Genomic DNA, 12026 nt, shown 5'->3' on the forward strand with positions numbered 1-12026 from the left:
AAGAAAATGTCTTAGGAAAACCTAAAGAAACGTCTTAAGAAATCGTAAGGAAAATTGCGGAAAATTGGCCCCTTTTTCCATAGAAAAACATAGAAATTCCAAAAGTATTCCTAAAGAAATTACAAAAGTATTTCTGAAGAAATTCCAAAAGTATTCCTAAAGAAATTCCAAAAGTATTCCTAAAGAAATTCCAAAATTATTCCTAAAGAAATTCCAAAAGTATTCCTAAAGAAATTCCAAAAGTATTCCTAAAGAAATTCCAAAAGTATTCCTAAAGAAATTCCATAAGTATTACTAAAGAAATTCCAAAAGTACTACTAAAGAAATTCCAAAAGTATTCCGAAAGAAATTCCAAAAGTATTCCTAAAGAAATTCCAAAAGTATTCCTAAAGAAATTCCAAAAGTATTCCTAAAGAAATTCCAAAAGTATTCCGAAAGAAATTCCAAAAGTATTCCGAAAGAAATTCCAAAGGTATTCCTAAAGAAATTCCAAAAGTATTCCTAAAGAAATTCGAAATGTATTCCTAAAGAAATTCTAAAACTATTCCTAAAGAAATTTCAAAATTATTCCTAATCAAACCCAATAAGATATTTAATAGAACCCTTAGGGAGTTCTTAAGAAACTCTAAATAATTCAAAGAATATTTTGAAAACTTAATTATCATAGGAAAGGAAGTTGTTACTAAAGTCCAACTGAACAAGGCGCTCCGCTCCGACTGCTCCTGGCGGCGCCCACAGGAATGACAAATCCCAAATAGGTCAAGCGCCCAAATACTAAATTCTCTTTGGCATTCGAATAAATTTAAAATCACTGAATTTAATGTTTTATCAATTTTATTAAATGTTCAATGACCATAATAATAGAAAAGTAGTGACTATTTTGATAACAAATACAAAAATTATTCTTTTTTGAATATGTCAATTCACAATTTTACTTTGGAAGTGCAGACTTCTTTGAAATTTCTTTTATTTTTGCTTGAAGTGACAGTTTAATTTTTGATTTTGGTGTGCTATACTTCTGGCACGTAAAATCTAAACAAAATTACATTTCATTGAAAACAAGCTCTCCGGAGTAATTAAAAAAACAGCAATTTAATGATTGTTTTTTACAGGTACTTAAACTAGGCTTTATTAAAGCAGAATGAATTAATTAACTGGTTGTAAATCAATTACCAATTATGTCACTGACTCTTTCAGGATCCAATTGCCTTTTGGCTGGAACATTTAGGTGCGCGTTAGATTGTTTTCCAGAAATGGAGGTGTTAATTAGCTCGTCTCGGTTGAAAACCGTCAGGAGTAAATTTCGAGCGAAAGTTGTGGCATTCCCATTTGCAGAAAATTCCGCATTTAAGAGATCAGTTTTTTTAATTGAAGTTTTTCCAATTTTCACCTAAGGTAATTTTGCCAATCAGTTAATGCTTGCTAAATTTGTGAATTCGAGTTAGACCCTCTCGAGTCTTACCATTTCAACAGACACGTTTGGTGGATTGTCACTTGGGCTTTCTTCCAATTCAGACGACTTCTGGCATTTTTCATGCAACTTTTTTAGTTTTTTGATCCACGTTCCAACTTCTTTAAAAAAAACCATTTAAATAGTATTTAATTTAGATTTCTTAATTTTTTCAGCATTTAAGACTATGTAATTTGATTTCACCATTCAATTTCATTTGATAATCTAATTCTTCTCTCAGGCGTTTGTTCTTTTCTTTCAGTTTCAGGACTTTATCTTCCAATTTATTTCTAGACCATGTAGCCATGTCATGATCCTTTTCAGCTTGACTGTCCAGATTTTCCAAAAGCGCTTGAGCTTGCTGTGAAAAGATAATAAACGTTGAAACTGTACCTTGTGTTGTTGGCCCAAATATTTTACTGCAATTATTAGAATGTTTATTTAGCCTGGCTTATTAACTTTTGTTAAAAATTAATTTGTTAAATATGAAAATGTTTCAGCCTTTTTTCGAAATTTCAAATTAGAGTGTTATAACTTCTGTGCAACTATCTTTGTAACAAAAAACGTGGAATTACAAGAAACTGACTCACTATAAATTCTTCAAGATAATAATAGAGACGTACCGCTTTTAGTGCTGGTGAACTCGTGCATGCTGGTGACTTGTCCCCATTCTCTAACTTATTAAGTTCTTTTTTCAACCTTTTTTCAATCTGGGCGTCTGTACCTTAAATTCAGTGTGAGAAATATTAAGCTAGGAACACAAATCTAATTCGAGAATCGAATTGGTACTAAAAATGTACACGTTAGATAATTTCCAATTATAATTGTTTCACCAGAAGCATAGCAATATTGCTTTGGTTATCAAGGGACTGTTCACAAATCACGTGACCCACTTGACCTCCCTCCCCCTTTGACACACATAATCACATGAATTTATACAATCTCCCTAGGTAACATAAATCTTATTTCCCTCAAATTAAACTAGCCAAAACCTTTAAAGAAAATGTGAAATATTTCCAAATAATCCTATTCGGTCTGCGGACAAGCACTCGATATTCACACTTAGGGGTTATAAAATGAAACAGTTCCCTTTTGTTTGGATCAAGTATTTAAGTGATTTTTTAACTTTTTCGAGTCACGTTTCTGAATAAAACTACTTCACCTGAGTCCCAAATCGTCACAGTTCGACGCGTGACGTCATTTATGAACGAAACCCAACACATTTCTGTGCTAGCAATTTTGAGCCTATTTCCCACACTCCTTTAAAACAACGCTATTACACTATATATACACAATTCGGCTAAATGAAATTCGATGTTCTAACCCTGCTAGGGACTTAATTACGTGCTTATTATCAAAAGATATTACTTACCAAATGCCAATAATTTTCCTGGAGCACACTCTTCGTTATCGTCCCATTTAATGTCGGTAACTGTGTTTATGTACTTTTTATAATCTGTTGCGGCCGCAATTTCAATTACAAGTTTTTTGTCCACAATTCTTCCAATTTCGTAATTATCATATTTTTCTTCGTCAATCCATTTGACGAGAAAATGAAGAGAATTCTTCGCTTTTCTTGTCGTCATTTTAGATGACTAGTAATTCAGAAAATCTGAAATGACACGACCTTCTCTCGCGTTCGACGCGCTTTGAATCCAATTTTTATTATCCAAAAATCAACTGACAAACAAGCTGCAGACTGCCCAGCAGAAAGGACACTCGTGCGCGATATATAATATAATAAACAGCAGAACTCGCAGCAGACAACGCCTTCTAAAGACTTAACCTATCCACCTGCACCATGCCTAAACCACCGCGCGGCACCATCTCGGGCAGTCGGGCTTTGGCGGATGGAGTCTATTTATCCTTTTTAAGCTTTTTGCGTATAGCAGGTGGGCTTGGCTGTTTCGCGTCGCGTACATTTTCATAAATTTAAATTACGCGGCAGAGCTCGCCGGAATTTGATTCTCCACCGCACTAGCGACATCGATACTAATTTCGATCATATACATTTTCGACGAGAAAATGCGGACTTTCGGAGGTATGGGGATTCGAACTGAGGTTGTCGGTGTGGGGTGCGGATACTCAACGTTTGCGCCACTACGATTGTTGTTTAGCTATCGATATTTTTCCTATAGTACTCTATACTTTTCCACGCCTTTGTTATTGGTAGCGGGAATCCCTAATTTCGGATTTTGTTAAAGACAATATCACACTGCAAAAAGCGTTAATATGCCTTGGGGCATATCTTGTTTGTGACTTATCCTTTTGCAACAAATCTCTACTATAATGCCGCCAGTACGAAAACGTTCTTACAAAGATTACTTGTTTTCGCACAAAAGTATTCCGAAACGGTCACGAACACGATACATGAAAGGTAATTTGAGATCTAAACCTGAAAAAAGTGGGAGTAACAGCGCTGTGAACGAAGATGACGTTAGCATTTCTAACGTTACTATGTCTGAAGAAAGTCACGAAAAAACATCAGAATCTGCGAGAACTTCCGCAAATGATGACAGGTACGGTTTTAAGACGCAGACAAAGATCCGCGCAACCATTTCTTTAAAGATTAATTATACACTATTAATCAAGGCCTGAAATGCGGGATGAATTCACACCGTCTCGAAATTCATCTGCTGATGAAAATGAAAATACTAAACCTTTTGAAAATGACTCTGATTTGAGTTCACCGCTTTATGAGGGCTCTAAACTAACAAAAAAAGATAGCATGTTATTAATCATGGCTCATGTTCTTCGTTTTCATTCCTCCGATGAGGCAACAAATAGTCTGCTACAGTTAATTAATTTGCACTTGCCACCGATTGCCACAAAAGTATTTCCCATAACAAAGTACTTATTTTTTAAACATTTTGAGGGATCGAAGTCTCAGTACATTCCGCATTTCTTTTGCAAATCATGTGACGCGAACTACATTGGTCCAAAAATGCCAGAGCTAACTAATTATCAGTGTAACATTTGCGGAGAGTCTTATAAGGAGGAATATTTACTCAAGAATGGCGAATACTTCTTAGTTTTTGATTTGGAAAATCAAATAAAAAACTTGCTAGAATTATTAAACCCAGATTTGAAACCAAAAGAAACTGAAGTTGACGTTAGCGATATAACGCAGACAATTAACTATGAAAAGAGACACTTAAGCAGGAATGACTTTTCAGTAACTTGGAATACCGATGGTGTACCAATTTTTGATTCTTCCAACTTCGACATCTGGCCGTTACAAGTCACAATAAATGAGTTGCCTTTCAAGATACGAGCAAGGAACACCTTAATAGCTAGTCTTTGGTTTGGCTACAAAAAACCAAATATGAACTGCTTCCTAAAACCATTTGTGGCCACGATGAACAGGTTGTCATCTCATGGTGTCACGTGGACTAATGAAGAAAATCAATCCATTAGCTCTCGAATTTTTCCGGGTCCATGTACAGTTGATTCTGTTGCTCGTTGCGCAATGATGAATATGGTACAGTTTAACGGAAAGTACGGATGTCCTTGGTGCTATCACCCAGGGGAAACATTCCGAAAGGGAAAGGGAACAACACACGCTTATATCATGGATCAGTACGCAACTTACGAAAAACGCTCCAATGAAGGTTTCCTAGCTGACGCTCGAAAAGCGATTGCTGGAGAGAAAATTGAAAATGGTGTCAAAGGCCCTTCTGTTCTAGTGGACTTAAAACATTTTGACCTTTGTGAAGATGTTGTTCCGGATTATATGCACTGTTTATGTTTAGGAGTGATCCGGACAACTACAAACATATGGTTGAATCCGTCAAACCACCAACGCGACTTTTATATAGGGAACAAACTGGATGATCTTGATGCACGCCTTTTAAAAATCAAAGTCCCGGATGAATTCTCTAGAAAGCCTCGCTCTTTTAGCGTACGGAAATATTGGAAGGCCTCAGAATGGCGCTCTTGGGCGCTTTTTTATTCTGTGGTGGTACTGAAAGGGATTCTACCAAAACTTTATTACGAAAACTGGATTAAACTTATAATTATTTTCCGTTATTTAATGTCATTATCTTTGCCACTCAGTTCGCTTTTCGAAATACGTCAACTAACGGTGATGTTTCTCAAAGAATATCAAAACTTATATGGTAAAGAATGCATGGTTTTCAATGTTCACCAAATAACGCATTTAGTTGACACTGCGTCAAGATGGGGTCCCGTTTGGCTGTATTCGGCCTTTCCGTTCGAAAACAATAACGGTCGATTATTAAAGCTATTCAATGGTACCCAATATGTCCATTTTCAAATTGCAAAGAAATTCATACTTTTGCAATTTTTGCCAACTCTAATGATAGAAAACAATCACTTTAAAATTAATCCTTTAGCTGCAAAATACTTCAATTCGTTAACTAATTACTTTAGTCAGTTTCCATCAATGACAATTCCGAAAGACTACGCGATGGCAGGTATATCAGCTCCTGCAGATCTCAATGCCAACGATGAAGAATTGATTAGATTACACAACTTAAGTAACGAAAGGAAGTCTTTTTACAAATCAGTTAAGATTAATGGCATCAGATTGGGTACCGATTCCAGTTCAAGTAAAAACAGAGAAAATTGTTGCGTATTTGTAACAGATTCGGGAATGAGTACATGTATCATTATAAAAAAAATTTTTAGTACGCTTGAGTTCACTAAACTATATGTGATTGGGGATACGTTAAAATTTCATAAAAACAAACCAATTAACGATAGCTCTGGGAGTACTTTGGATAATTTTCATGAAGTGAAACACGTTAAAGATAGCATATTAGTACAAATTAATAATTTTACGAAGTGCTTACGTTTAATATTGGGAGATAAAATTTACGTAAGTGAGTTAAATTTCCAATTAGAAGGAAACTAGAAATGAGATTGTCAATTCCTCAGATACGGGATATACATTTTAATAGTAATTCGATTTAGGATTAACTAAAACAATTCTTCTGAAAACCTTTGCAATTATTAAATGTACAAAAGCTTATATAGTTTAAATTTCAAATCACTTGAAATTCTTTTTGCATTAAAACCTTAAAATATCGAAGAGAAATATTCAATTTGAAATTCTTTGGAATTCTTTAGAATTCTTTAGAAACCAAGACCTTAAAAATTTCAAAGGTAATTATTTTATTGAAATTCTTCTGAATTCTTTAGCTACTAAAACCTTATAATATCGAAGAGATTTATCTAATTTGAACTTCTATGGAAATCTTCAGAAAATAAACCTTAAACATTTCAATGATAATTATTCTATTGAAATTCTTTTGAATTCTTTAGATGCTAAAACCTTATAATATCGAAGAGAATTATCTAATTTGAAATTCTATGGAATTCTTAAGACACAAAAACCTAAGACATTCTAGAACATTTACTCTATACTAAATTCTTAAGGATTCTTAAGAACTTTAATCCGTAAAGTTCAAAGAAATTTCTTCATTTTGAGTTTCTTTAGAAAATCTTAAGGTTTGTTTCCTTTAACCCTTGGACTCCTTAGGGTGTCATTAGATTCTTAAGCATTTTCCTTAGGATTCCATAGAACATTTTTGTAAGGGTTGTGTTGCCGATGACTCGCTTCAGATGATATTTAACAGATTTCACTCCGGCTTCTCATAAACCACCAAAATGTGGCGCTGCAGGCTGATTGAAATGCCAATTGATGCCTTCTTCGGCTGTCCATTGTGTGATTTCAGAGCTATTTGAATTCGATGAGATAAATTAAGTCTTTGAGTTCTCGGTCGGCTCCCACGAAGTTTGTGCCACAGTCGCTGTAAATATTTGAGCATCTTCCACGTCGTGAGACGAATCGTTTTAACGCCGCCAGAAAAGCTCCCGTTTACATATCGCTCACCAACTCCAGATGTATGGCACGTGTAGTAAAACAGGCAAAGAGCGCTATGTAGGCTTTGAATGTTTTCTGACTACGACCTTTTAGGACTCGAAGCACAAGAAGACCGGCGTAATCCACCCCGCAATTTAGAAACGCTCGTGCTGGATTGACTCTGGGCTCTGGTAACTGTCCCATTAACTGCTTTGCAGCAATCGTTTGTTGTCGGATACACCTTACGCATCTTCTGACGTGGAAACGAATTGCGTCTCGTATGCCTAGGATCCAAAATCGTCGTTGAATCACGGCGGTCAAGAGTTGTGCACCTCCATGCAAATGCTTGATATGTTCGTGGTTAATTATAAAGTCCGTTAGTTTATGTCTTCGTGGAAGTAACATCGGGTGGACCTTATCTGGCGATATGCGTGCGTGTTGAAGCCTCCCTCCAACACGAATTATCCCCACTTTATCTAAGAATGGGTGTAGTGGTAATAGTTTGCTTTTGGAAGGTAGCTCCTTTTGCGAAGGTTTCGAGTTGCGCTCGTCGGATCCAATGCAGTAGTGCTGTTTCAAGTTCATCTGGAGTAAGTGGCCCGATTTTTCTTTGATCCTTAGGTCTTCTTGCGTTAAAAACGAATCGCAGCATATAGGCCGTTACGTGTGTCAAAGTTCTTAAAGACGAGTAGTTGTTTAGCATGGAGTTGTCCAATTGACATGGTGCTGAGACTAGTGTGACTAGTTTTTCTTCGGCACGACATTCTTCTGGTTCCTTTACGTGATGTGAACTTTCTTCTGGTTTGAAAGACGGCAATCATGAAGGTCCATGCCACCATAACGGATGTTGACCCAGCTCATTTGCCAGAAGTCCTCGTGAAGCACAGTCTGCTGGATTTGTTTCACCTGAAACATGGTGCCATTGAACTTTAGGCAATGCTTCTTGCACTTCGGCGACTCTATTGGCCACGAATGTTTTCCAACGTTGAGGAGGCGACGTGACCCAGGCCAGGACAATTGTAGAATCTGTCCAGCAGTGAATATTTGAAACAGGTTTTTTGATTGAAGTTTGATATAACTTGATTAGTTTCGCTAATAGAACAGCACCGCAAAGCTCTAATCGTGGTAAAGTGGTTTTCTTTAGCGGAGCCACTCTGGTTTTTGAGGCGATCAATTCAATGTTGACTTGACCATTCGTAGATCTTGTTTTAAGATATATTACTGCGGCATACGCCTTTTCAGACGCGTCCGAAAAGCCGTGTAGACTTGATTCTTGTACGTTGGGTTGTGATAAATAGCGTCGAACGGTTAACTTCTCTATCAGCGGTAGTTGTTCTTTAAATTCTTCCCATCTTCGCATTAGATGCAGTGGTAATAATTCATCCCAGTCAAGTTTAAGTTGCCACATGTCTTGAAGTAATATTTTTGCCAATATTGTAACTGGCGCTAACAGGCCGAGAGGATCGAAGATTTTAGCCGTATCCGACAATATTGTTCGCTTCGTAATTATGTTCCTGTCCTGTAATGATGCTACTGAATAGCTGAAGTAGTCAGCCATCGAAGTCCAGAACAAGCCTAGGGTCTTGATTGTTTCATCGCTGTCGATTCGTAAGGCATTCTGGTTTTCTCGTAGTTCGGGATTTAATGTGTCTAACAATGTAGGGTCAAGTCCATTTCCGAAGTTCAAACCCAGCTTCTGTTGTTGCCATAAGCAATTCTCTTTGGAGGTTCAGTCCTTCTGTTCTGCTATTCACTCCGGTCATTAAATCATCGATATAAAAATCATTAGCTAATGCTGCTGCTGCCAATGGAAGTTTCTCTTGGACGTCTTGAGACAATTGTTGTAGAACCTTGGTTGCGAGATAAGGAGCAGAGGATGTACCATAAGTCACCGTGAGAAGTCTATATTCTTCTAGAGCCTTCGAATTGTCTCGCCGCCAAATTAACAAACAGATATTATCCTATCCAAATGCCGACCACTACCCATTCTGTATATGGTCATGTTTTCTTTTAGTTGCCTAATGTCTTGCATTGTCAAATCTGTTTGGGTTTCAGAATTGTCAAAAATTTTAGTTGTTGTTTGGTTAGAAACATCTATCATTTTTAGACCAGCATCAGTTTGATTAGAAGCATCGGAATAAAGCGAATCTTGGTTTAGGAAATCTTCACAAATGATAGTTTCCATAGTTTCATGATTTAATGGAATTTCATCATCAATATTGTTCTCTTCATCAGTATTAATATCGTTGTTGTCAGCTTCTTCTTCATCACCATCTTCAAAACTACAAGAAGCACTTTCGTTTCTTGATGGCTTCGTTACATGGCTTTCGGAAGTTTCGGATATCTTAGCTCGTTCTACAGATCTGTTGTAAAATTTCAATTTGGATTCTGCAGTACAATTGCTTCCAGTAGCTTTATATCCCAAGTGGAGTGTGGAAACCCAGTCAGGGTGGTTTTGTTCTTCCAAAGTTAAAGGTTTCCTTGTTGTGTTATATCAAATTAGCCAAGGCCTACGCTATGTATGTCGTATGTATGATTCTGGAGTGTTAATTTAAATTCTGCTTGTTCTACAAATACTGATAAGTTTTTACCTGATATAAAATGAATGCTACAAATTCTGTGCCACTTTTGTACCACGAAACCTTTTCTAAAAACAATCTTCTCGGTGGAGGGCCTGTACCCAAGCCTGCTGTCTCCTTATTGAAAGCTCTTCAATCTTAGCGCCATACTTGGTTACGATATTTGGTATTACAAAAAAGATATCGCCAAACCCTTATCTGACCGATTTTTACAATTATAAATAGAACAAGCGACCAGAATTAACAGTTTAAATGCTTAAACTCTAACCCTAGCACAAGTTATATGGGAAAATCAACGGTATACTGAAAAATCGTCTGCTAGGTTAGGCTCACAGAAAATCTGGCAGCCCGACACCGGGGAGAGATCGGGGGATGAATTCAGGGGTAAAAGGCGGTCTCCCCCTTTTATGAAAACTATGTATATCATTAAGAAAACAGATTTATACTTTTTATGACAAAAACAAAGAGCTACTAGATATGAAAGGTGTTGTTGGGTGAAATATATTTTCAGAAGACAACATACTATTCTATAAAAACTGGCTAAGGTCTTGCATGTGATTTTAAAGGGTATGGGAATTTACAATTTCATATCATTTTTTAGCACGAAAGTGGTATTATATTACACTTTCAAGTCTCTACATTCAAAATATAAAGTTTTTAATATAATTGAACCAAAGTTTCTATTTTTAAAATCCATTAGAAAATCACGAAAACTCAGTTTCGATATATAAATCATTTTGTCTTGTCAGCTTGTTCGGCTGTTTTATGACATCACTATGACGTTGAGGAAAAAAGCGCAGGAAACTTATACGCGCGAGCGCGAGGTATACGCGTCTCGAGCTCTGTCCGTGCTTCTCCCCTCTGGGTCTGGTAATAGCGGAGAGAGTGGCACCATCTCGCGTGTGTGACGTCAAAAACAAGAAAACGTTGTAGCCTTTCTTAAAAAGTGGATTTTAAATAATTTCATATGAAGCATTTTCAAATGCTTATTGCCTAATAACTAGAAATCGGAGAATTAAAAGCTTGATATTTTTGAATTCACAGTAATTAATTCTATCTTTTGCTATATAAATCAGAGGTTTTTCAAACGAAGCTTCTCATACCCTTTAAACATTGCGTCAAAATTCATTCAACTTTCGATTTCGTATCTTTGTAACATTTATCTGACTAATGAAATAAATTTTTCTAGAGACCAACTACGTTAGTATAACTTTCAAGGTTAATATTTTCGCCATAATTACCAAGTATAGCCACCAACACTCAGTCGCTTCTTTAACGGCGAACAAAATAAATATAGTACGTGGAGGGCGAAAATGCAATCAGCTGACCATGACGTCTTCATCGTTGATTGGCTGCCGACTTCATTCTCTAACCTCGCGTTACGAAAAAATTAGAAAGCGGGTTCCGTGCAAAAGTGTAAAATTACGCCGAGATATGTTTAGAGATCCTTGATCGTTGTGAATATCTCCAGAATCAGGACGAAAGAAGCGAGTCCAAGCATTGCCGCCCACAATGCAAATTTCACCCTAATGTCCTTGAAGCTGATTTTATGCCATTCCTGTTCAGTCTTTATAGAATGTTTAGGCTCAATCTCGATACCCCATCTCCTCTCGAGGGCGCGATGCCATGGTGTTATTTGTGAGGTTTCAAAGAAAGCCCGCAATCTTTAACCATAAATATTTTTAATCACTTACAAATTTCAGTTGGAATCTTTTGTGCTCCTGACTATCGTTTACTCCATTGAAAAATTGGAAATTAAAAGTATACATGATACTTCCACTGCTTTCAATTGACCTTAAGAACGCTTGGCAATAACCATTACGGCATAGTTTTATTAAGAGAAATAGTGTGCTCTACATTGTCGTGTACCAATAAAATAATTTTCCAAAATAGCCATATTTAACCAAATCCGATCGACAGTTTTAGGAAACGCAGCGCGGCTCTCGGACTCTCAGGAGTGGGGACTGGCCGAAAACACCGGAGTGGGCCAGCCTCTCAAGGAGTGTCAAAACCAATAACAATTAGAAAGATTAACCGGATGTGAGAAACCTCTTTTCAACCACGAAAAAATTCCTCTTTGACGCTTTTCACATCAGCTGCTGAGGTCCGTCGACTTTTTATTACTAATTTTTAGAAAGTGAGTGAGCGGGGACAATACAAAATGTCACAA

At 36.7% G+C, this 12026-nt stretch overlaps 3 protein-coding genes across 3 annotated transcripts; 1 reads left to right on the forward strand and 2 right to left on the reverse strand.

The window, feature by feature from the left end:
* Positions 1-816: 816 nt before the first annotated feature.
* On the reverse strand, positions 817-3080 carry LOC149625330 (uncharacterized). The gene is made up of 6 exons (XM_089852139.1): positions 2823-3080; positions 2074-2174; positions 1655-1811; positions 1463-1572; positions 1174-1390; positions 817-1032 (listed from the first exon to the last, which is right to left on the reverse strand). Exons 1-6 carry the CDS (start codon positions 3034-3036, stop codon positions 932-934), a joined length of 900 nt encoding a protein of 299 aa, XP_089708265.1. The 5' UTR covers positions 3037-3080; the 3' UTR covers positions 817-931.
* Positions 3081-3334: 254 nt separating this feature from the next.
* On the forward strand, positions 3335-6509 carry LOC149625331 (uncharacterized). The gene has a single exon (XM_089852138.1). It carries the CDS (start codon positions 4050-4052, stop codon positions 6324-6326), a length of 2277 nt encoding a protein of 758 aa, XP_089708264.1. The 5' UTR covers positions 3335-4049; the 3' UTR covers positions 6327-6509.
* A 783-nt stretch (positions 6510-7292) lies between these two features.
* Positions 7293-11198, reverse strand: LOC149625332 (uncharacterized). Its single transcript, XM_089852136.1, has 6 exons — positions 11098-11198; positions 9261-9757; positions 9032-9207; positions 8184-8973; positions 7942-8075; positions 7293-7862 (listed from the first exon to the last, which is right to left on the reverse strand). The coding sequence occupies exons 1-6, from the start codon at positions 11196-11198 to the stop codon at positions 7293-7295; spliced, it is 2268 nt and encodes a 755-aa protein (XP_089708262.1).
* Between the last annotated feature and the right edge of the window lie 828 nt (positions 11199-12026).

This window comes from Phalangium opilio, unplaced genomic scaffold (genome assembly GCF_054372755.1).
Source record: "Phalangium opilio isolate 3A_F unplaced genomic scaffold, DU_Popi_V2 ptg000105l_1, whole genome shotgun sequence".
Lineage (NCBI taxonomy): Eukaryota > Metazoa > Arthropoda > Arachnida > Opiliones > Phalangiidae > Phalangium > Phalangium opilio.